This window comes from Scyliorhinus torazame, chromosome 12 (genome assembly GCF_047496885.1).
Source record: "Scyliorhinus torazame isolate Kashiwa2021f chromosome 12, sScyTor2.1, whole genome shotgun sequence".
Taxonomy (NCBI): Eukaryota; Metazoa; Chordata; class Chondrichthyes; order Carcharhiniformes; family Scyliorhinidae; genus Scyliorhinus; species Scyliorhinus torazame.
The window spans coordinates 67,997,561-68,023,094 of record NC_092718.1 but is presented as its reverse complement, the minus strand read 5'-3'; the positions used below and the strand labels follow the sequence as shown (position 1 = coordinate 68,023,094).

Below are 25,534 nucleotides of genomic sequence, written 5' to 3'. Positions count from 1 at the left end.
ACTTAATCTATTCCTTCTACATCTGGATCCTTTACGAGCAGGAACAGCTTCTCCCTGTCTACTCTGTCCAGCCCCCGCATGATTTTATACATCTATCAAATCTCCTTTTCTCAGCCTCCTCTTCTTCAAGGATGACACAGCCAACCTCTCCAATCTATCTTCATAACTGAAGTTTCTCATCTCTGGAACCATTCTTGTAAACCTCCTCTGAACTCTCTCCAATGTCTTCACTTCCTTCCTTTAGTGTGGAGCTCAGAACTGTGCAAAATATTCTAATAAGGTGTAACTGCTGTCTTTGAAAGGTTCAGGATCACCTCCTTGGCCGGCTCTGTGTCCCTATTAATAAATCCCAGAATACTATCCGCTCCATCAACTGCTCTCTCCACCTTTCCTGCTACCATCAATAATCTCTGCACAGACACACCCAGGTCCCGCTGCTCCTGCTCCATTTAAGGATGTTACAGGCTGAACAGTGTGACCCGGACTTTGAGTAGAAACTTGTGACACTGATTAGGTTAATCTTTCCAAACACATTTTCTCACCACAGCCTGTTGCATTTCTCCAATCTTCGATTGAGACACCTCTTCTCTGACACTCGGCTACGTAAGATTCAATGGCCTGACAGAGTGTCTCGTGCATTCCGGCCAATGCGCACAGATCAAAGACACAGTTTTCAGAGTACGTTGTTGGGCTCAGCACCGAGTGACATTGGCGGAAAGGCCCACGGGTGTTGGTCAAAACCCCGCAGGAACTTTCTGAGGTGTAGACACGGCGATCAGCTTCGGTGCACAAGGGGCTGGGCAAGCCGGGATCATCCCCACACGAAGCTCCAGAGGTTGCTGTTTTCCAGCTGTTCCCAAATGCCGAGGCTGTAGACAATGTGGTGCCATTGGGGGAGAGGAAATCATCAACCCCGTCTCCGTTGAAGTTTCCGCATAGTCCACACAGAGAGCCGGAGTAGATGCCGGGAACCGACACCACCGCGTAATGGTTCCAGTCATAAGAGACACGGAGGCCAAAATCTGTCTGCAGTAACGCCGCTGATCCGCTTTGGGAAAGGGTAATTTTCCCAGATTCTAACCTCACAGGTAAATTAAAGGCCTCAGCATTTACCTGTTAACATGGAGACACAATGAGAAACGGAGTCAGATATGGAAAGATAAGATCAACTAATTAATCCCCTGCAGAGAAATTTCTGTGTCAATCATCCTGAAATCTACCATTATCCTGGTCAGACTTTCGAGAAATCAATCTCTCCACCTACACTACCTCGATTTTATACACAAAAAAACTGTACATAGAAACATAGAATATATCAGTAGGAAGAGGCTGTTTGATCCTTCAAGCCTTCTTCGCTATTCATTATGTTCATGACGGAACATCTAACTCAATAGCTTATGCCCTCTTTCTACCCATATACTTGATCCCTTTCATCCCTAGTGCTCTATCTAACTGCTTCTTGAAACATACTGTGTTTTGGTTTCAGCTACTTCCTTTGGTGACAATTTCTACAGGCCTCCACTCTCTGGATGAAGCAATTTCTCCTAATCTCAGTCCCATATGTTCTACCCCATATCCTAAAATGGTGATCCCTCATTCTGGGCTCCCACACCATCGGGAACATCTTGTTGCATCTAGCCTAATCCTCTTAGAACTTTAGAAATCCCTATGAAAGCCCCGATTGCATCTGTCATGAAGGTCACCCAGTGATTTCCATTCAAATAACCATGATCATTGGGACATCGAACTTCGGGAAAGTCTCCATTGAGTTCTCTATGCCAAACCCACGTGATCTCATTTCTTTTCTATCACTTTTTCTGTGATCTTTTTGGAAGTCTTCAGAAAAGACAACTAACCCGCATTCACTATTAATATTATCTATACAGATAGTTATATACTCAAAAATCTAAATTCAATCATAATTCCATGTTCACTCTATGCAATCATACTATTATGTTCAAAGTATTCATTTCTCACATTCTTTGTTGTTGGTTCTGGGGGAGAGTCATGCCTGCTATTGAGATCAGACTAACAGGTCTGAAGTTCAACAGTTTCTTGTTTTTATAAATATTGTGATACATTAGGTTCCCCTTCATTTATGACATGGGGGTCACTGACTGCGCCTGTGTTCATCACCATCACTAATTACATTGGAATTCACTGATATGCTGGAACATTTCAGAGGGATCAGCCCCCATTAGAGCACGGTACGGGCAACATCCATCTGAAGAGAGTTTCGGGGCCCATGCCCTACACGGTTCAAATGTTTAACACCCCGAGGCCCACACCTTGCTCATCTGCCTCTCTCCATGACTCTACCCCAGCAGCCAGAGCTGATCATGTTGTTGTCAGGATTCAGGCTTTAGCTCAGCGCCATCAAACTCACAAACCCAGAGAGCGACAGCACTGTGCAGCCCCTGAACAAGGAGCCTCTCACTCAGGTGAGGAGGTCCTCGAGGACATTTATTTCAACCTGCATATCGTCCGACCAGCTTTTAGTTCTCCAGCTCATTGTTATTGTCTAAAACTCAGGATTTACAGATGTTGCTTCTATTTACCTGAACTCTGCCAGTTTGACCTCTCGACACCTGGATCTGGTATCCGTACACCTGGATCTCAACTAGACGTGTCCAGGACACGGCACTGGAGCCTCGGTGGTCGTTCTCCACCTCAATATTGAACATGGTGAGATTCCCAGCTGCTCCGCAGTACTTACTGAAGGTGTATTTACAAGTTCCTTGGAAATCAAATGCTTTCCTGTCAAAAGTGAAATAATGGGGGTCACCGGAGGCCGAGCAGGTGCCACGTTCTTTGGGATAGCAGCCACGCGCTCCGTCCACAAGGCGGCAGTCTTCATGGACACTGCACCTGAAATCTTCACAATTCATGCCAATGGTGGCGTTCCAGCAGGTACATTTCCTACTGCAGCTTTCCGTTAGGATGACACTCTCACCTTTGCTGTAATAATGACCTTGGAATGAGCAGCCACACTGACTCAGAGCCACGCACCTACTGCCGCTCAGGATGTAGCCATCATCGCACTGACAGCTCTCTATACAAGGCTGGCCACAACGTAAATGTGCCGTTGTATCAGCGCAACTGGCGGGACAAGCGGAGCTACAGCTGTTATAGTGACTGTGCGACGGGCAGGAGATTTCTGAAACACACAAACAGACGGGGTTACAGTAAAGAACAGTGACAGGCAAACGTGTCATTTCACTCATTCCTTTCCACATAAAGTCTTTGAAAGCAGCAATCACTCGCTCACCATGTCCCCAAGATTGACCTTCAATCACCGTCTCACTCAATCCTTGAGACTAATGTTGATGAGGTGAGTTTAATGATCTTAATTACACAGGTTTGGTTCAATGAGTATTCAGCTGATTATCAGTTGATTGTATGTGAACAACTTATGTCAAAACAGAGACTGGAATGAGCAGATTGCTGAAAACCCAGAATGGGTCTGCTCTAATTGGTCATTATATCAAAATGATGGATTTAGTGCAAACGATTGACTCCCAATTGTACTAATCTGTGGGTTTAAAATCGATCATCATCAATATCTGCATTTATTTCATGAATCACAGAATCAGAGAATTCTGGCGGTGCAGAAGTAGACCATTATCCCATTGTGTCTACACTGACTCTCCAGACCAGCATCCTGACATAGTGCCGTTCCCCTGACATTTCCCCGTACCCTGTACTTTGTGTCCGATTCAAATAATCATCGAATGACCTCTCTAATGCCTCTATGGAACCTACCTCCACCACACTTAGAGGCCGAACATTCCAGACCCCCAACCTGTGAAAAAGGTTATTCTCACATCACATTTATTTATTTGACAAATCACTTAAAATCTATTCCTTCTACATCTGGATCCTTTACGAGCAGGAACAGTTTCTCCCTGTCTACTCTGTCCAGCCCCCTCATGATTTTGAACATCTTTATCAAATCTCCTTTTCTCAGCCTCCTCTTCGCCAAGGAGGACACACCCAACCTCTCCAATCTATCCTCATAACTGAAGTTTCTCATCCCTGGAACCATTCTTGTAAACGTCCTCTGAACTCTCTCCAATGTCTTCACATCCTTCCTTTAGTGTGGAGCCCAGGACTGTTCACATATTCTAATAAAGTGTAACTGCTGTCTTTGAAAGGTTCAGTATAACCTCTATGCTCCTGTACTCTGTGTCCCTATTAATAAATCCCAGAATACTATCCGCTTCATCAACTGCTCTCTCCACCTTTCCTGCTACCATCAATAATCTCTGCACAGACACACCCAGGTCCCGCTGCTCCTGCTCCATTTAAGGATGTTACAGGCTGAACAGTGTGACCCGGACTTTGAGTAGAAACTTGTGACACTGATTAGGTTAATCTTTCCAAACACATTTTCTCACCACAGCCTGTTGCATTTCTCCAATCTTCGATTGAGACACCTCTTCTCTGACACTCGGCTACGTAAGATTCAATGGCCTGACAGAGTGTCTCGTGCATTCCGGCCAATGCGCACAGATCAAAGACACAGTTTTCAGAGTACGTTGTTGGGCTCAGCACCGAGTGACATTGGCGGAAAGGCCCACGGGTGTGGGTCAGAACCCCGCAGGAACTTTCTGAGGTGTAGACACGGCGATCAGCTTCGGTGCACAAGGGGCTGGGCAAGCCGGGATCATCCCCACACGAAGCTCCAGAGGTTGCTGTTTTCCAGCTGTTCCCAAATGCCGAGGCTGTAGACAATGTGGTGCCATTGGGGGAGAGGAAATCATCAACCCCGTCTCCGTTGAAGTTTCCGCATAGTCCACACAGAGAGCCGGAGTAGATGCCGGGAACCGACACCACGGCGTAATGGTTCCAGTCATAGGAGACACGGAGGCCAAAATCTGTCTGCAGTAACGCCGCTGATCCGCTTTGGGAAAGGGTAATTTTCCCAGATTCTAACCTCACAGGTAAATTAAAGGCCTCAGCATTTACCTGTTAACATGGAGACACAATGAGAAACTGAGTCAGATATGGAAAGATAAGATCAACTAATTAATCCCCTGCAGAGAAATTTCTGTGTCAATCATCCTGAAATCTACCATTATCCTGGTCAGACTTTCGAGAAATCAATCTCTCCACCTACACTACCTCGATTTTATACACAAAAAAACTGTACATAGAAACATAGAATATATCAGTAGGAAGAGGCTGTTTGATCCTTCAAGCCTTCTTCGCTATTCATTATGTTCATGACGGAACATCTAACTCAATAGCTTATGCCCTCTTTCTACCCATATACTTGATCCCTTTCGTCCCTAGTGCTCTATCTAACTGCTTCTTGAAACATACTGTGTTTTGGTTTCAGCTACTTCCTTTGGTGACAATTTCTACAGGCCTCCACTCTCTGGATGAAGCAATTTCTCCTAATCTCAGTCCCATATGTTCTACCCCATATCCTAAAATGGTGATCCCTCATTCTGGGCTCCCACACCATCGGGAACATCTTGTTGCATCTAGCCTAATCCTCTTAGAACTTTAGAAATCCCTATGAAAGCCCCGATTGCATCTGTCATGAAGGTCACCCAGTGATTTCCATTCAAATAACCATGATCATTGGGACATCGAACTTCGGGAAAGTCTCCATTGAGTTCTCTATGCCAAACCCACGTGATCTCATTTCTTTTCTATCACTTTTTCTGTGATCTTTTTGGAAGTCTCCAGAAAAGACAACTAACCCGCATTCACTATTAATATTATCTATACAGATAGTTATATACTCAAAAATCTAAATTCAATCATAATTCCATGTTCACTCTATGCAATCATACTATTATGTTCAAAGTATTCATTTCTCACATTCTTTGTTGTTGGTTCTGGGGGAGAGTCATGCCTGCTATTGAGATCAGACTAACAGGTCTGAAGTTCAACAGTTTCTTGTTTTTATAAATATTGTGATACATTAGGTTCCCCTTCATTTATGACATGGGGGTCACTGACTGCGCCTGTGTTCATCACCATCACTAATTACATTGGAATTCACTGATATGCTGGAACATTTCAGAGGGATCAGCCCCCATTAGAGCACGGTACGGGCAACATCCATCTGAAGAGAGTTTCAGGGCCCGTGCCCTACACGGTTCAAATGTTTAACACCCCGAGGCCCACACCTTGCTCATCTGCCTCTCTCCATGACTCTACCCCAGCAGCCAGAGCTGATCATGTTGTTGTCAGGATTCAGGCTTTAGCTCAGCGCCATCAAACTCACAAACCCAGAGAGCGACAGCACTGTGCAGCCCCTGAACAAGGAGCCTCTCACTCAGGTGAGGAGGTCCTCGAGGACATTTATTTCAACCTGCATATCGTCCGACCAGCTTTTAGTTCTCCAGCTCATTGTTATTGTCTAAAACTCAGGATTTACAGATGTTGCTTCTATTTACCTGAACTCTGCCAGTTTGACCTCTCGACACCTGGATCTGGTATCCGTACACCTGGATCTCAACTAGACGTGTCCAGGACACGGCACTGGAGCCTCGGTGGTCGTTCTCCACCTCAATATTGAACATGGTGAGATTCCCAGCTGCTCCGCAGTACTTACTGAAGGTGTATTTACAAGTTCCTTGGAAATCAAATGCTTTCCTGTCAAAAGTGAAATAATGGGGGTCACCGGAGGCCGAGCAGGTGCCACGTTCTTTGGGATAGCAGCCACGCGCTCCGTCCACAAGGCGGCAGTCTTCATGGACACTGCACCTGAAATCTTCACAATTCATGCCAATGGTGGCGTTCCAGCAGGTACATTTCCTACTGCAGCTTTCCGTTAGGATGACACTCTCACCTTTGCTGTAATAATGACCTTGGAATGAGCAGCCACACTGACTCAGAGCCACGCACCTACTGCCGCTCAGGATGTAGCCATCATCGCACTGACAGCTCTCTATACAAGGCTGGCCACAACGTAAATGTGCCGTTGTATCAGCGCAACTGGCGGGACAAGCGGAGCTACAGCTGTTATAGTGACTGTGCGACGGGCAGGAGATTTCTGAAACACACAAACAGACGGGGTTACAGTAAAGAACAGTGACAGGCAAACGTGTCATTTCACTCATTCCTTTCCACATAAAGTCTTTGAAAGCAGCAATCACTCGCTCACCATGTCCCCAAGATTGACCTTCAATCACCGTCTCACTCAATCCTTGAGACTAATGTTGATGAGGTGAGTTTAATGATCTTAATTACACAGGTTTGGTTCAATGAGTATTCAGCTGATTATCAGTTGATTGTATGTGAACAACTTATGTCAAAACAGAGACTGGAATGAGCAGATTGCTGAAAACCCAGAATGGGTCTGCTCTAATTGGTCATTATATCAAAATGATGGATTTAGTGCAAACGATTGACTCCCAATTGTACTAATCTGTGGGTTTAAAATCGATCATCATCAATATCTGCATTTATTTCATGAATCACAGAATCAGAGAATTCTGGCGGTGCAGAAGTAGACCATTATCCCATTGTGTCTACACTGACTCTCCAGACCAGCATCCTGACATAGTGCCGTTCCCCTGACATTTCCCCGTACCCTGTACTTTGTGTCCGATTCAAATAATCATCGAATGACCTCTCTAATGCCTCTATGGAACCTACCTCCACCACACTTAGAGGCCGAACATTCCAGACCCCCAACCTGTGAAAAAGGTTATTCTCACATCACATTTATTTATTTGACAAATCACTTAAAATCTATTCCTTCTACATCTGGATCCTTTACGAGCAGGAACAGTTTCTCCCTGTCTACTCTGTCCAGCCCCCTCATGATTTTGAACATCTTTATCAAATCTCCTTTTCTCAGCCTCCTCTTCGCCAAGGAGGACACACCCAACCTCTCCAATCTATCCTCATAACTGAAGTTTCTCATCCCTGGAACCATTCTTGTAAACGTCCTCTGAACTCTCTCCAATGTCTTCACATCCTTCCTTTAGTGTGGAGCCCAGGACTGTTCACATATTCTAATAAAGTGTAACTGCTGTCTTTGAAAGGTTCAGTATAACCTCTTTGCTCCTGTACTCTGTGTCCCTATTAATAAATCCCAGAATACTATCCGCTTCATCAACTGCTCTCTCCACCTTTCCTGCTACCATCAATAATCTCTGCACAGACACACCCAGGTCCCGCTGCTCCTGCTCCATTTAAGGATGTTACAGGCTGAACAGTGTGACCCGGACTTTGAGTAGAAACTTGTGACACTGATTAGGTTAATCTTTCCAAACACATTTTCTCACCACAGCCTGTTGCATTTCTCCAATCTTCGATTGAGACACCTCTTCTCTGACACTCGGCTACGTAAGATTCAATGGCCTGACAGAGTGTCTCGTGCATTCCGGCCAATGCGCACAGATCAAAGACACAGTTTTCAGAGTACGTTGTTGGGCTCAGCACCGAGTGACATTGGCGGAAAGGCCCACGGGTGTTGGTCAAAACCCCGCAGGAACTTTCTGAGGTGTAGACACGGCGATCAGCTTCGGTGCACAAGGGGCTGGGCAAGCCGGGATCATCCCCACACGAAGCTCCAGAGGTTGCTGTTTTCCAGCTGTTCCCAAATGCCGAGGCTGTAGACAATGTGGTGCCATTGGGGGAGAGGAAATCATCAACCCCGTCTCCGTTGAAGTTTCCGCATAGTCCACACAGAGAGCCGGAGTAGATGCCGGGAACCGACACCACGGCGTAATGGTTCCAGTCATAGGAGACACGGAGGCCAAAATCTGTCTGCAGTAACGCCGCTGATCCGCTTTGGGAAAGGGTAATTTTCCCAGATTCTAACCTCACAGGTAAATTAAAGGCCTCAGAATTTACCTGTTAACATGGAGACACAATGAGAAACTGAGTCAGATATGGAAAGATAAGATCAACTAATTAATCCCCTGCAGAGAAATTTCTGTGTCAATCATCCTGAAATCTACCATTATCCTGGTCAGACTTTCGAGAAATCAATCTCTCCACCTACACTACCTCGATTTTATACACAAAAAAACTGTACATAGAAACATAGAATATATCAGTAGGAAGAGGCTGTTTGATCCTTCAAGCCTTCTTCGCTATTCATTATGTTCATGACGGAACATCTAACTCAATAGCTTATGCCCTCTTTCTACCCATATACTTGATCCCTTTCGTCCCTAGTGCTCTATCTAACTGCTTCTTGAAACATACTGTGTTTTGGTTTCAGCTACTTCCTTTGGTGACAATTTCTACAGGCCTCCACTCTCTGGATGAAGCAATTTCTCCTAATCTCAGTCCCATATGTTCTACCCCATATCCTAAAATGGTGATCCCTCATTCTGGGCTCCCACACCATCGGGAACATCTTGTTGCATCTAGCCTAATCCTCTTAGAACTTTAGAAATCCCTATGAAAGCCCCGATTGCATCTGTCATGAAGGTCACCCAGTGATTTCCATTCAAATAACCATGATCATTGGGACATCGAACTTCGGGAAAGTCTCCATTGAGTTCTCTATGCCAAACCCACGTGATCTCATTTCTTTTCTATCACTTTTTCTGTGATCTTTTTGGAAGTCTCCAGAAAAGACAACTATCCCGCATTCACTATTAATATTATCTATACAGATAGTTATATACTCAAAAATCTAAATTCAATCATAATTCCATGTTCACTCTATGCAATCATACTATTATGTTCAAAGTATTCATTTCTCACATTCTTTGTTGTTGGTTCTGGGGGAGAGTCATGCCTGCTATTGAGATCAGACTAACAGGTCTGAAGTTCAACAGTTTCTTGTTTTTATAAATATTGTGATACATTAGGTTCCCCTTCATTTATGACATGGGGGTCACTGACTGCGCCTGTGTTCATCACCATCACTAATTACATTGGAATTCACTGATATGCTAGAACATTTCAGAGGGATCAGCCCCCATTAGAGCACGGTACGGGCAACATCCATCTGAAGAGAGTTTCGGGGCCCGTGCCCTACACGGTTCAAATGTTTAACACCCCGAGGCCCACACCTTGCTCATCTGCCTCTCTCCATGACTCTACCCCAGCAGCCAGAGCTGATCATGTTGTTGTCAGGATTCAGGCTTTAGCTCAGCGCCATCAAACTCACAAACCCAGAGAGCGACAGCACTGTGCAGCCCCTGAACAAGGAGCCTCTCACTCAGGTGAGGAGGTCCTCGAGGACATTTATTTCAACCTGCATATCGTCCGACCAGCTTTTAGTTCTCCAGCTCATTGTTATTGTCTAAAACTCAGGATTTACAGATGTTGCTTCTATTTACCTGAACTCTGCCAGTTTGACCTCTCGACACCTGGATCTGGTATCCGTACACCTGGATCTCAACTAGACGTGTCCAGGACACGGCACTGGAGCCTCGGTGGTCGTTCTCCACCTCAATGTTGAACATGGTGAGATTCCCAGCTGCTCCGCAGTACTTACTGAAGGTGTATTTACAAGTTCCTTGGAAATCAAATGCTTTCCTGTCAAAAGTGAAATAATGGGGGTCACCAGAGGCCGAGCAGGTGCCACGTTCTTTGGGATAGCAGCCACGCGCTCCGTCCACAAGGCGGCAGTCTTCATGGACACTGCACCTGAAATCTTCACAATTCATGCCAATGGTGGCGTTCCAGCAGGTACATTTCCTACTGCAGCTTTCCGTTAGGATGGCACTCTCACCTTTGCTGTAATAATGACCTTGGAATGAGCAGCCACACTGACTCAGAGCCACGCACCTACTGCCGCTCAGGATGTAGCCATCATCGCACTGACAGCTCTCTATACAAGGCTGGCCACAACGTAAATGTGCCGTTGTATCAGCGCAACTGGCGGGACAAGCGGAGCTACAGCTGTTATAGTGACTGTGCGACGGGCAGGAGATTTCTGAAACACACAAACAGACGGGGTTACAGTAAAGAACAGTGACAGGCAAACGTGTCATTTCACTCATTCCTTTCCACATAAAGTCTTTGAAAGCAGCAATCACTCGCTCACCATGTCCCCAAGATTGACCTTCAATCACCGTCTCACTCAATCCTTGAGACTAATGTTGATGAGGTGAGTTTAATGATCTTAATTACACAGGTTTGGTTCAATGAGTATTCAGCTGATTATCAGTTGATTGTATGTGAACAACTTATGTCAAAACAGAGACTGGAATGAGCAGATTGCTGAAAACCCAGAATGGGTCTGCTCTAATTGGTCATTATATCAAAATGATGGATTTAGTGCAAACGATTGACTCCCAATTGTACTAATCTGTGGGTTTAAAATCGATCATCATCAATATCTGCATTTATTTCATGAATCACAGAATCAGAGAATTCTGGCGGTGCAGAAGTAGACCATTATCCCATTGTGTCTACACTGACTCTCCAGACCAGCATCCTGACATAGTGCCGTTCCCCTGACATTTCCCCGTACCCTGTACTTTGTGTCCGATTCAAATAATCATCGAATGACCTCTCTAATGCCTCTATGGAACCTACCTCCACCACACTTAGAGGCCGAACATTCCAGACCCCCAACCTGTGAAAAAGGTTATTCTCACATCACATTTATTTATTTGACAAATCACTTAAAATCTATTCCTTCTACATCTGGATCCTTTACGAGCAGGAACAGTTTCTCCCTGTCTACTCTGTCCAGCCCCCTCATGATTTTGAACATCTTTATCAAATCTCCTTTTCTCAGCCTCCTCTTCGCCAAGGAGGACACACCCAACCTCTCCAATCTATCCTCATAACTGAAGTTTCTCATCCCTGGAACCATTCTTGTAAACGTCCTCTGAACTCTCTCCAATGTCTTCACATCCTTCCTTTAGTGTGGAGCCCAGGACTGTTCACATATTCTAATAAAGTGTAACTGCTGTCTTTGAAAGGTTCAGTATAACCTCTTTGCTCCTGTACTCTGTGTCCCTATTAATAAATCCCAGAATACTATCCGCTTCATCAACTGCTCTCTCCACCTTTCCTGCTACCATCAATAATCTCTGCACAGACACACCCAGGTCCCGCTGCTCCTGCTCCATTTAAGGATGTTACAGGCTGAACAGTGTGACCCGGACTTTGAGTAGAAACTTGTGACACTGATTAGGTTAATCTTTCCAAACACATTTTCTCACCACAGCCTGTTGCATTTCTCCAATCTTCGATTGAGACACCTCTTCTCTGACACTCGGCTACGTAAGATTCAATGGCCTGACAGAGTGTCTCGTGCATTCCGGCCAATGCGCACAGATCAAAGACACAGTTTTCAGAGTACGTTGTTGGGCTCAGCACCGAGTGACATTGGCGGAAAGGCCCACGGGTGTTGGTCAAAACCCCGCAGGAACTTTCTGAGGTGTAGACACGGCGATCAGCTTCGGTGCACAAGGGGCTGGGCAAGCCGGGATCATCCCCACACGAAGCTCCAGAGGTTGCTGTTTTCCAGCTGTTCCCAAATGCCGAGGCTGTAGACAATGTGGTGCCATTGGGGGAGAGGAAATCATCAACCCCGTCTCCGTTGAAGTTTCCGCATAGTCCACACAGAGAGCCGGAGTAGATGCCGGGAACCGACACCACCGCGTAATGGTTCCAGTCATAGGAGACACGGAGGCCAAAATCTGTCTGCAGTAACGCCGCTGATCCGCTTTGGGAAAGGGTAATTTTCCCAGATTCTAACCTCACAGGTAAATTAAAGGCCTCAGAATTTACCTGTTAACATGGAGACACAATGAGAAACTGAGTCAGATATGGAAAGATAAGATCAACTAATTAATCCCCTGCAGAGAAATTTCTGTGTCAATCATCCTGAAATCTACCATTATCCTGGTCAGACTTTCGAGAAATCAATCTCTCCACCTACACTACCTCGATTTTATACACAAAAAAACTGTACATAGAAACATAGAATATATCAGTAGGAAGAGGCTGTTTGATCCTTCAAGCCTTCTTCGCTATTCATTATGTTCATGACGGAACATCTAACTCAATAGCTTATGCCCTCTTTCTACCCATATACTTGATCCCTTTCGTCCCTAGTGCTCTATCTAACTGCTTCTTGAAACATACTGTGTTTTGGTTTCAGCTACTTCCTTTGGTGACAATTTCTACAGGCCTCCACTCTCTGGATGAAGCAATTTCTCCTAATCTCAGTCCCATATGTTCTACCCCATATCCTAAAATGGTGATCCCTCATTCTGGGCTCCCACACCATCGGGAACATCTTGTTGCATCTAGCCTAATCCTCTTAGAACTTTAGAAATCCCTATGAAAGCCCCGATTGCATCTGTCATGAAGGTCACCCAGTGATTTCCATTCAAATAACCATGATCATTGGGACATCGAACTTCGGGAAAGTCTCCATTGAGTTCTCTATGCCAAACCCACGTGATCTCATTTATTTTCTATCACTTTTTCTGTGATCTTTTTGGAAGTCTTCAGAAAAGACAACTAACCCGCATTCACTATTAATATTATCTATACAGATAGTTATATACTCAAAAATCTAAATTCAATCATAATTCCATGTTCACTCTATGCAATCATACTATTATGTTCAAAGTATTCATTTCTCACATTCTTTGTTGTTGGTTCTGGGGGAGAGTCATGCCTGCTATTGAGATCAGACTAACAGGTCTGAAGTTCAACAGTTTCTTGTTTTTATAAATATTGTGATACATTAGGTTCCCCTTCATTTATGACATGGGGGTCACTGACTGCGCCTGTTTTCATCACCATCACTAATTACATTGGAATTCACTGATATGCTGGAACATTTCAGAGGGATCAGCCCCCATTAGAGCACGGTACGGGCAACATCCATCTGAAGAGAGTTTCGGGGCCCGTGCCCTACACGGTTCAAATGTTTAACACCCCGAGGCCCACACCTTGCTCATCTGCCTCTCTCCATGACTCTACCCCAGCAGCCAGAACTGATCATGTTGTTGTCAGGATTCAGGCTTTAGCTCAGCGCCATCAAACTCACAAACCCAGAGAGCGACAGCACTGTGCAGCCCCTGAACAAGGAGCCTCTCACTCAGGTGAGGAGGTCCTCGAGGACATTTATTTCAACCTGCATATCGTCCGACCAGCTTTTAGTTCTCCAGCTCATTGTTATTGTCTAAAACTCAGGATTTACAGATGTTGCTTCTATTTACCTGAACTCTGCCAGTTTGACCTCTCGACACCTGGATCTGGTATCCGTACACCTGGATCTCAACTAGACGTGTCCAGGACACGGCACTGGAGCCTCGGTGGTCGTTCTCCACCTCAATATTGAACATGGTGAGATTCCCAGCTGCTCCGCAGTACTTACTGAAGGTGTATTTACAAGTTCCTTGGAAATCAAATGCTTTCCTGTCAAAAGTGAAATAATGGGGGTCACCGGAGGCCGAGCAGGTGCCACGTTCTTTGGGATAGCAGCCACGCACTCCGTCCACAAGGCGGCAGTCTTCATGGACACTGCACCTGAAATCTTCACAATTCATGCCAATGGTGGCGTTCCAGCAGGTACATTTCCTACTGCAGCTTTCCGTTAGGATGACACTCTCACCTTTGCTGTAATAATGACCTTGGAATGAGCAGCCACACTGACTCAGAGCCACGCACCGACTGCCGCTCAGGATGTAGCCATCATCGCACTGACAGCTCTCTATACAAGGCTGGCCACAACGTAAATGTGCCGTTGTATCAGCGCAACTGGCGGGACAAGCGGAGCTACAGCTGTTATAGTGACTGTGCGACGGGCAGGAGATTTCTGAAACACACAAACAGACGGGGTTACAGTAAAGAACAGTGACAGGCAAACGTGTCATTTCACTCATTCCTTTCCCCATAAAGTCTTTGAAAGCAGCAATCACTCGCTCACCATGTCCCCAAGATTGACCTTCAATCACCGTCTCACTCAATCCTTGAGACTAATGTTGATGAGGTGAGTTTAATGATCTTAATTACACAGGTTTGGTTCAATGAGTATTCAGCTGATTATCAGTTGATTGTATGTGAACAACTTATGTCAAAACAGAGACTGGAATGAGCAGATTGCTGAAAACCCAGAATGGGTCTGCTCTAATTGGTCATTATATCAAAATGATGGATTTAGTGCAAACGATTGACTCCCAATTGTACTAATCTGTGGGTTTAAAATCGATCATCATCAATATCTGCATTTATTTCATGAATCACAGAATCAGAGAATTCTGGCGGTGCAGAAGTAGACCATTATCCCATTGTGTCTACACTGACTCTCCAGACCAGCATCCTGACATAGTGCCGTTCCCCTGACATTTCCCCGTACCCTGTACTTTGTGTCCGATTCAAATAATCATCGAATGACCTCTCTAATGCCTCTATGGAACCTACCTCCACCACACTTAGAGGCCGAACATTCCAGACCCCCAACCTGTGAAAAAGGTTATTCTCACATCACATTTATTTATTTGACAAATCACTTAAAATCTATTCCTTCTACATCTGGATCCTTTACGAGCAGGAACAGTTTCTCCCTGTCTACTCTGTCCAGCCCCCTCATGATTTTGAACATCTTTATCAAATCTCCTTTTCTCAGCCTCCTCTTCGCCAAGGAGGACACACCCAACCTCTCCAATCTATCCTCATAACTGAAGTTTCTCATCCCTGGAACCATTCTTGTAAACGTCCTCTGAACTCTCTCCAATGTCTTCACATCCTTCCTTTAGTGTGGAGCCCAGGACTGTTCACATATTCTAATAAAGTGTAACTGCTGTCTTTGAAAGGTTCAGTATAACCTCTTTGCTCCTGTACTCTGTGTCCCTATTAATAAATCCCAGAATACTATCCGCTTCATCAACTGCTCTCTCCACCTTTCCTGCTACCATCAATAATCTCTGCACAGACACACCCAGGTCCCGCTGCTCCTGCTCCATTTAAGGATGTTACAGGCTGAACAGTGTGACCCGGACTTTGAGTAGAAACTTGTGACACTGATTAGGTTAATCTTTCCAAACACATTTTCTCACCACAGCCTGTTGCATTTCTCCAATCTTCGATTGAGACACCTCTTCTCTGACACTCGGCTACGTAAGATTCAATGGCCTGACAGAGTGTCTCGTGCATTCCGGCCAATGCGCACAGATCAAAGACACAGTTTTCAGAGTACGTTGTTGGGCTCAGCACCGAGTGACATTGGCGGAAAGGCCCACGGGTGTTGGTCAAAACCCCGCAGGAACTTTCTGAGGTGTAGACACGGCGATCAGCTTCGGTGCACAAGGGGCTGGGCAAGCCGGGATCATCCCCACACGAAGCTCCAGAGGTTGCTGTTTTCCAGCTGTTCCCAAATGCCGAGGCTGTAGACAATGTGGTGCCATTGGGGGAGAGGAAATCATCAACCCCGTCTCCGTTGAAGTTTCCGCATAGTCCACACAGAGAGCCGGAGTAGATGCCGGGAACCGACACCACCGCGTAATGGTTCCAGTCATAGGAGACACGGAGGCCAAAATCTGTCTGCAGTAACGCCGCTGATCCGCTTTGGGAAAGGGTAATTTTCCCAGATTCTAACCTCACAGGTAAATTAAAGGCCTCAGCATTTACCTGTTAACATGGAGACACAATGAGAAACTGAGTCAGATATGGAAATATAAGATCAACTAATTAATCCCCTGCAGAGAAATTTCTGTGTCAATCATCCTGAAATCTACCATTATCCTGGTCAGACTTTCGAGAAATCAATCTCTCCACCTACACTACCTCGATTTTATACACAAAAAAACTGTACATAGAAACATAGAATATATCAGTAGGAAGAGGCTGTTTGATCCTTCAAGCCTTCTTCGCTATTCATTATGTTCATGACGGAACATCTAACTCAATAGCTTATGCCCTCTTTCTACCCATATACTTGATCCCTTTCGTCCCTAGTGCTCTATCTAACTGCTTCTTGAAACATACTGTGTTTTGGTTTCAGCTACTTCCTTTGGTGACAATTTCTACAGGCCTCCACTCTCTGGATGAAGCAATTTCTCCTAATCTCAGTCCCATATGTTCTACCCCATATCCTAAAATGGTGATCCCTCATTCTGGGCTCCCACACCATCGGGAACATCTTGTTGCATCTAGCCTAATCCTCTTAGAACTTTAGAAATCCCTATGAAAGCCCCGATTGCATCTGTCATGAAGGTCACCCAGTGATTTCCATTCAAATAACCATGATCATTGGGACATCGAACTTCGGGAAAGTCTCCATTGAGTTCTCTATGCCAAACCCACGTGATCTCATTTATTTTCTATCACTTTTTCTGTGATCTTTTTGGAAGTCTTCAGAAAAGACAACTAACCCGCATTCACTATTAATATTATCTATACAGATAGTTATATACTCAAAAATCTAAATTCAATCATAATTCCATGTTCACTCTATGCAATCATACTATTATGTTCAAAGTATTCATTTCTCACATTCTTTGTTGTTGGTTCTGGGGGAGAGTCATGCCTGCTATTGAGATCAGACTAACAGGTCTGAAGTTCAACAGTTTCTTGTTTTTATAAATATTGTGATACATTAGGTTCCCCTTCATTTATGACATGGGGGTCACTGACTGCGCCTGTGTTCATCACCATCACTAATTACATTGGAATTCACTGATATGCTGGAACATTTCAGAGGGATCAGCCCCCATTAGAGCACGGTACAGGCAACATCCATCTGAAGAGAGTTTCGGGGCCCATGCCCTACACGGTTCAAATGTTTAACACCCCGAGGCCCACACCTCGCTCATCTGCCTCTCTCCATGACTCTACCCCAGCAGCCAGAGCTGATCATGTTGTTGTCAGGATTCAGGCTTTAGCTCAGCGCCATCAAACTCACAAACCCAGAGAGCGACAGCACTGTGCAGCCCCTGAACAAGGAGCCTCTCACTCAGGTGAGGAGGTCCTCGAGGACATTTATTTCAACCTGCATATCGTCCGACCAGCTTTTAGTTCTCCAGCTCATTGTTATTGTCTAAATCTCAGGATTTACAGATGTTGCTTCTATTTACCTGAACTCTGCCAGTTTGACCTCTCGACACCTGGATCTGGTATCCGTACACCTGGATCTCAACTAGACGTGTCCAGGACACGGCACTGGAGCCTCGGTGATCGTTCTCCACCTCAATATTGAACATGGTGAGATTCCCAGCTGCTCCGCAGTACTTACTGAAGGTGTATTTACAAGTTCCTTGGAAATCAAATGCTTTCCTGTCAAAAGTGAAATAATGGGGGTCACCGGAGGCCGAGCAGGTGCCACGTTCTTTGGGATAGCAGCCACGCGCTCCGTCCACAAGGCGGCAGTCTTCATGGACACTGCACCTGAAATCTTCACAATTCATGCCAATGGTGGCGTTCCAGCAGGTACATTTCCTACTGCAGCTTTCCATTAGGATGACACTCTCACCTTTGCTGTAATAATGACCTTGGAATGAGCAGCCACACTGACTCAGAGCCACGCACCTACTGCCGCTCAGGATGTAGCCATCATCGCACTGACAGCTCTCTATACAAGGCTGGCCACAACGTAAATGTGCCGTTGTATCAGCGCAACTGGCGGGACAAGCGGAGCTACAGCTGTTATAGTGACTGTGCGACGGGCAGGAGATTTCTGAAACACACAAACAGACGGGGTTACAGTAAAGAACAGTGACAGGCAAACGTGTCATTTCACTCATTCCTTTCCACATAAAGTCTTTGAAAGCAGCAATCACTCGCTCACCATGTCCCCAAGATTGACCTTCAATCACCGTCTCACTCAATCCTTGAGACTAATGTTGATGAGGTGAGTTTAATGATCTTAATTACACAGGTTTGGTTCAATGAGTATTCAGCTGATTATCAGTTGATTGTATGTGAACAACTTATGTCAAAACAGAGACTGGAATGAGCAGATTGCTGAAAACCCAGAATGGGTCTGCTCTAATTGGTCATTATATCAAAATGATGGATTTAGTGCAAACGATTGACTCCCAATTGTACTAATCTGTGGGTTTAAAATCGATCATCATCAATATCTGCATTTATTTCATGAATCACAGAATCAGAGAATTCTGGCGGTGCAGAAGTAGACCATTATCCCATTGTGTCTACACTGACTCTCCAGACCAGCATCCTGACATAGTGCCGTTCCCCTGACATTTCCCCGTACCCTGTACTTTGTGTCCGATTCAAATAATCATCGAATGACCTCTCTAATGCCTCTATGGAACCTACCTCCACCACACTTAGAGGCCGAACATTCCAGACCCCCAACCTGTGAAAAAGGTTATTCTCACATCACATTTATTTATTTGACAAATCACTTAAAATCTATTCCTTCTACATCTGGATCCTTTACGAGCAGGAACAGTTTCTCCCTGTCTACTCTGTCCAGCCCCCTCATGATTTTGAACATCTTTATCAAATCTCCTTTTCTCAGCCTCCTCTTCGCCAAGGAGGACACACCCAACCTCTCCAATCTATCCTCATAACTGAAGTTTCTCATCCCTGGAACCATTCTTGTAAACGTCCTCTGAACTCTCTCCAATGTCTTCACATCCTTCCTTTAGTGTGGAGCCCAGGACTGTTCACATATTCTAATAAAGTGTAACTGCTGTCTTTGAAAGGTTCAGTATAACCTCTTTGCTCCTGTACTCTGTGTCCCTATTAATAAATCCCAGAATACTATCCGCTTCATCAACTGCTCTCTCCACCTTTCCTGCTACCATCAATAATCTCTGCACAGACACACCCAGGTCCCGCTGCTCCTGCTCCATTTAAGGATGTTACAGGCTGAACAGTGTGACCCGGACTTTGAGTAGAAACTTGTGACACTGATTAGGTTTATCTTTCCAAACACATTTTCTCACCACAGCCTGTTGCATTTCTCCAATCTTCGATTGAGACACCTCTTCTCTGACACTCGGCTACGTAAGATTCAATGGCCTGACAGAGTGTCTCGTGCATTCCGGCCAATGCGCACAGATCAAAGACACAGTTTTCAGAGTACGTTGTTGGGCTCAGCACCGAGTGACATTGGCGGAAAGGCCCACGGGTGTTGGTCAAAACCCCGCAGGAACTTTCTGAGGTGTAGACACGGCGATCAGCTTCGGTGCACAAGGGGCTGGGCAAGCCGGGATCATCCCCACACGAAGCTCCAGAGGTTGCTGTTTTCCAGCTGTTCCCAAATGCCGAGGCTGTAGACAATGTGGTGCCATTGGGGGAGAGGAAATCATCAACCCCGTCTCCGTTGAAGTTTCCGCATAGTCCACACAGAGAGCCGGAGTAGATGCCGGGAACCGACACCACGGCGTAATGGTTCCAGTCATAGGAGACACGGAGGCCAAAATCTGTCTGCAGTAACGCCGCTGATCCGCTTTGGGAAAGGGTAATTTTCCCAGATTCTAACCTCACAGGTAAATTAAAGGCCTCAGCATTTACCTGTTAACATGGAGACACAATGAGAAACTGAGTCAGATATGGAAATATAAGATCAACTAATTAATCCCCTGCAGAGAAATTTCTGTGTCAATCATCCTGAAATCTACCATTATCCTGGTCAGACTTTCGAGAAATCAATCTCTCCACCTACACTACCTCGATTTTATACACAAAAAAACTGTACATAGAAACATAGAATATATCAGTAGGAAGAGGCTGTTTGATCCTTCAAGCCTTCTTCGCTATTCATTATGTTCATGACGGAACATCTAACTCAATAGCTTATGCCCTCTTTCTACCCATATACTTGATCCCTTTCGTCCCTAGTGCTCTATCTAACTGCTTCTTGAAACATACTGTGTTTTGGTTTCAGCTACTTCCTTTGGTGACAATTTCTACAGGCCTCCACTCTCTGGATGAAGCAATTTCTCCTAATCTCAGTCCCATATGTTCTACCCCATATCCTAAAATGGTGATCCCTCATTCTGGGCTCCCACACCATCGGGAACATCTTGTTGCATCTAGCCTAATCCTCTTAGAACTTTAGAAATCCCTATGAAAGCCCCGATTGCATCTGTCATGAAGGTCACCCAGTGATTTCCATTCAAATAACCATGATCATTGGGACATCGAACTTCGGGAAAGTCTCCATTGAGTTCTCTATGCCAAACCCACGTGATCTCATTTCTTTTCTATCACTTTTTCTGTGATCTTTTTGGAAGTCTCCAGAAAAGACAACTAACCCGCATTCACTATTAATATTATCTATACAGATAGTTATATACTCAAAAATCTAAATTCAATCATAATTCCATGTTCACTCTATGCAATCATACTATTATGTTCAAAGTATTCATTTCTCACATTCTTTGTTGTTGGTTCTGGGGGAGAGTCATGCCTGCTATTGAGATCAGACTAACAGGTCTGAAGTTCAACAGTTTCTTGTTTTTATAAATATTGTGATACATTAGGTTCCCCTTCATTTATGACATGGGGGTCACTGACTGCGCCTGTGTTCATCACCATCACTAATTACATTGGAATTCACTGATATGCTGGAACATTTCAGAGGGATCAGCCCCCATTAGAGCACGGTACAGGCAACATCCATCTGAAGAGAGTTTCGGGGCCCATGCCCTACACGGTTCAAATGTTTAACACCCCGAGGCCCACACCTCGCTCATCTGCCTCTCTCCATGACTCTACCCCAGCAGCCAGAGCTGATCATGTTGTTGTCAGGATTCAGGCTTTAGCTCAGCGCCATCAAACTCACAAACCCAGAGAGCGACAGCACTGTGCAGCCCCTGAACAAGGAGCCTCTCACTCAGGTGAGGAGGTCCTCGAGGACATTTATTTCAACCTGCATATCGTCCGACCAGCTTTTAGTTCTCCAGCTCATTGTTATTGTCTAAATCTCAGGATTTACAGATGTTGCTTCTATTTACCTGAACTCTGCCAGTTTGACCTCTCGACACCTGGATCTGGTATCCGTACACCTGGATCTCAACTAGACGTGTCCAGGACACGGCACTGGAGCCTCGGTGATCGTTCTCCACCTCAATATTGAACATGGTGAGATTCCCAGCTGCTCCGCAGTACTTACTGAAGGTGTATTTACAAGTTCCTTGGAAATCAAATGCTTTCCTGTCAAAAGTGAAATAATGGGGGTCACCGGAGGCCGAGCAGGTGCCACGTTCTTTGGGATAGCAGCCACGCGCTCCGTCCACAAGGCGGCAGTCTTCATGGACACTGCACCTGAAATCTTCACAATTCATGCCAATGGTGGCGTTCCAGCAGGTACATTTCCTACTGCAGCTTTCCGTTAGGATGACACTCTCACCTTTGCTGTAATAATGACCTTGGAATGAGCAGCCACACTGACTCAGAGCCACGCACCTACTGCCGCTCAGGATGTAGCCATCATCGCACTGACAGCTCTCTATACAAGGCTGGCCACAACGTAAATGTGCCGTTGTATCAGCGCAACTGGCGGGACAAGCGGAGCTACAGCTGTTATAGTGACTGTGCGACGGGCAGGAGATTTCTGAAACACACAAACAGACGGGGTTACAGTAAAGAACAGTGACAGGCAAACGTGTCATTTCACTCATTCCTTTCCACATAAAGTCTTTGAAAGCAGCAATCACTCGCTCACCATGTCCCCAAGATTGACCTTCAATCACCGTCTCACTCAATCCTTGAGACTAATGTTGATGAGGTGAGTTTAATGATCTTAATTACACAGGTTTGGTTCAATGAGTATTCAGCTGATTATCAGTTGATTGTATGTGAACAACTTATGTCAAAACAGAGACTGGAATGAGCAGATTGCTGAAAACCCAGAATGGGTCTGCTCTAATTGGTCATTATATCAAAATGATGGATTTAGTGCAAACGATTGACTCCCAATTGTACTAATCTGTGGGTTTAAAATCGATCATCATCAATATCTGCATTTATTTCATGAATCACAGAATCAGAGAATTCTGGCGGTGCAGAAGTAGACCATTATCCCATTGTGTCTACACTGACTCTCCAGACCAGCATCCTGACATAGTGCCGTTCCCCTGACATTTCCCCGTACCCTGTACTTTGTGTCCGATTCAAATAATCATCGAATGACCTCTCTAATGCCTCTATGGAACCTACCTCCACCACACTTAGAGGCCGAACATTCCAGACCCCCAACCTGTGAAAAAGGTTATTCTCACATCACATTTATTTATTTGACAAATCACTTAAAATCTATTCCTTCTACATCTGGATCCTTTACGAGCAGGAACAGTTTCTCCCTGTCTACTCTGTCCAGCCCCCTCATGATTTTGAACATCTTTATCAAATCTCCTTTTCTCAGCCTCCTCTTCGCCAAGGAGGACACACCCAACCTCTCCAATCTATCCTCATAACTGAAGTTTCTCATCCCTGGAACCATTCTTGTAAACGTCCTCTGAACTCTCTCCAATGTCTTCACATCCTTCCTTTAGTGTGGAGCCCAGGACTGTTCACATATTCTAATAAAGTGTAACTGCTGTCTTTGAAAGGTTCAGTATAACCTCTTTGCTCCTGTACTCTGTGTCCCTATTAATAAATCCCAGAATACTATCCGCTTCATCAACTGCTCTCTCCACCTTTCCTGCTACCATCAATAATCTCTGCACAGACACACCCAGGTCCCGCTGCTCCTGCTCCATTTAAGGATGTTACAGGCTGAACAGTGTGACCCGGACTTTGAGTAGAAACTTGTGACACTGATTAGGTTAATCTTTCCAAACACATTTTCTCACCACAGCCTGTTGCATTTCTCCAATCTTCGATTGAGACACCTCTTCTCTGACACTCGGCTACGTAAGATTCAATGGCCTGACAGAGTGTCTCGTGCATTCCGGCCAATGCGCACAGATCAAAGACACAGTTTTCAGAGTACGTTGTTGGGCTCAGCACCGAGTGACATTGGCGGAAAGGCCCACGGGTGTTGGTCAAAACCCCGCAGGAACTTTCTGAGGTGTAGACACGGCGATCAGCTTCGGTGCACAAGGGGCTGGGCAAGCCGGGATCATCCCCACACGAAGCTCCAGAGGTTGCTGTTTTCCAGCTGTTCCCAAATGCCGAGGCTGTAGACAATGTGGTGCCATTGGGGGAGAGGAAATCATCAACCCCGTCTCCGTTGAAGTTTCCGCATAGTCCACACAGAGAGCCGGAGTAGATGCCGGGAACCGACACCACCGCGTAATGGTTCCAGTCATAGGAGACACGGAGGCCAAAATCTGTCTGCAGTAACGCCGCTGATCCGCTTTGGGAAAGGGTAATTTTCCCAGATTCTAACCTCACAGGTAAATTAAAGGCCTCAGCATTTACCTGTTAACATGGAGACACAATGAGAAACTGAGTCAGATATGGAAAGATAAGATCAACTAATTAATCCCCTGCAGAGAAATTTCTGTGTCAATCATCCTGAAATCTACCATTATCCTGGTCAGACTTTCGAGAAATCAATCTCTCCACCTACACTACCTCGATTTTATGCACAAAAAAACTGTACATAGAAACATAGAATATATCAGTAGGAAGAGGCTGTTTGATCCTTCAAGCCTTCTTCGCTATTCATTATGTTCATGACGGAACATCTAACTCAATAGCTTATGCCCTCTTTCTACCCATATACTTGATCCCTTTCGTCCCTAGTGCTCTATCTAACTGCTTCTTGAAACATACTGTGTTTTGGTTTCAGCTACTTCCTTTGGTGACAATTTCTACAGGCCTCCACTCTCTGGATGAAGCAATTTCTCCTAATCTCAGTCCCATATGTTCTACCCCATATCCTAAAATGGTGATCCCTCATTCTGGGCTCCCACACCATCGGGAACATCTTGTTGCATCTAGCCTAATCCTCTTAGAACTTTAGAAATCCCTATGAAAGCCCCGATTGCATCTGTCATGAAGGTCACCCAGTGATTTCCATTCAAATAACCATGATCATTGGGACATCGAACTTCGGGAAAGTCTCCATTGAGTTCTCTATGCCAAACCCACGTGATCTCATTTCTTTTCTATCACTTTTTCTGTGATCTTTTTGGAAGTCTTCAGAAAAGACAACTAACCCGCATTCACTATTAATATTATCTATACAGATAGTTATATACTCAAAAATCTAAATTCAATCATAATTCCATGTTCACTCTATGCAATCATACTATTATGTTCAAAGTATTCATTTCTCACATTCTTTGTTGTTGGTTCTGGGGGAGAGTCATGCCTGCTATTGAGATCAGACTAACAGGTCTGAAGTTCAACAGTTTCTTGTTTTTATAAATATTGTGATACATTAGGTTCCCCTTCATTTATGACATGGGGGTCACTGACTGCGCCTGTGTTCATCACCATCACTAATTACATTGGAATTCACTGATATGCTGGAACATTTCAGAGGGATCAGCCCCCATTAGAGCACGGTACAGGCAACATCCATCTGAAGAGAGTTTCGGGGCCCATGCCCTACACGGTTCAAATGTTTAACACCCCGAGGCCCACACCTCGCTCATCTGCCTCTCTCCATGACTCTACCCCAGCAGCCAGAGCTGATCATGTTGTTGTCAGGATTCAGGCTTTAGCTCAGCGCCATCAAACTCACAAACCCAGAGAGCGACAG

The 25,534-nt window shown here is 45.1% G+C and overlaps 1 protein-coding gene across 1 annotated transcript in view; it reads right to left on the bottom strand.

Moving 5' to 3' along the window:
* LOC140387052 (IgGFc-binding protein-like) overlaps positions 1–25,534 on the bottom strand; it is a 125,669-nt gene that overhangs the window by 1,322 nt on the left and 98,813 nt on the right. The window contains exons 21-33 of the mRNA XM_072470063.1: positions 23,673–24,243; positions 21,834–22,432; positions 19,818–20,388; positions 17,979–18,577; positions 15,963–16,533; positions 14,124–14,722; positions 12,108–12,678; positions 10,269–10,867; positions 8,253–8,823; positions 6,414–7,012; positions 4,398–4,968; positions 2,559–3,157; positions 543–1,113 (exon numbers count right to left, since the gene is read on the bottom strand). Of these exons, the coding sequence (XP_072326164.1) occupies positions 543–1,113; positions 2,559–3,157; positions 4,398–4,968; positions 6,414–7,012; positions 8,253–8,823; positions 10,269–10,867; positions 12,108–12,678; positions 14,124–14,722; positions 15,963–16,533; positions 17,979–18,577; positions 19,818–20,388; positions 21,834–22,432; positions 23,673–24,243 (7,591 nt within the window). The remainder of the gene's footprint in view (positions 1–542; positions 1,114–2,558; positions 3,158–4,397; positions 4,969–6,413; positions 7,013–8,252; positions 8,824–10,268; positions 10,868–12,107; positions 12,679–14,123; positions 14,723–15,962; positions 16,534–17,978; positions 18,578–19,817; positions 20,389–21,833; positions 22,433–23,672; positions 24,244–25,534) is intronic.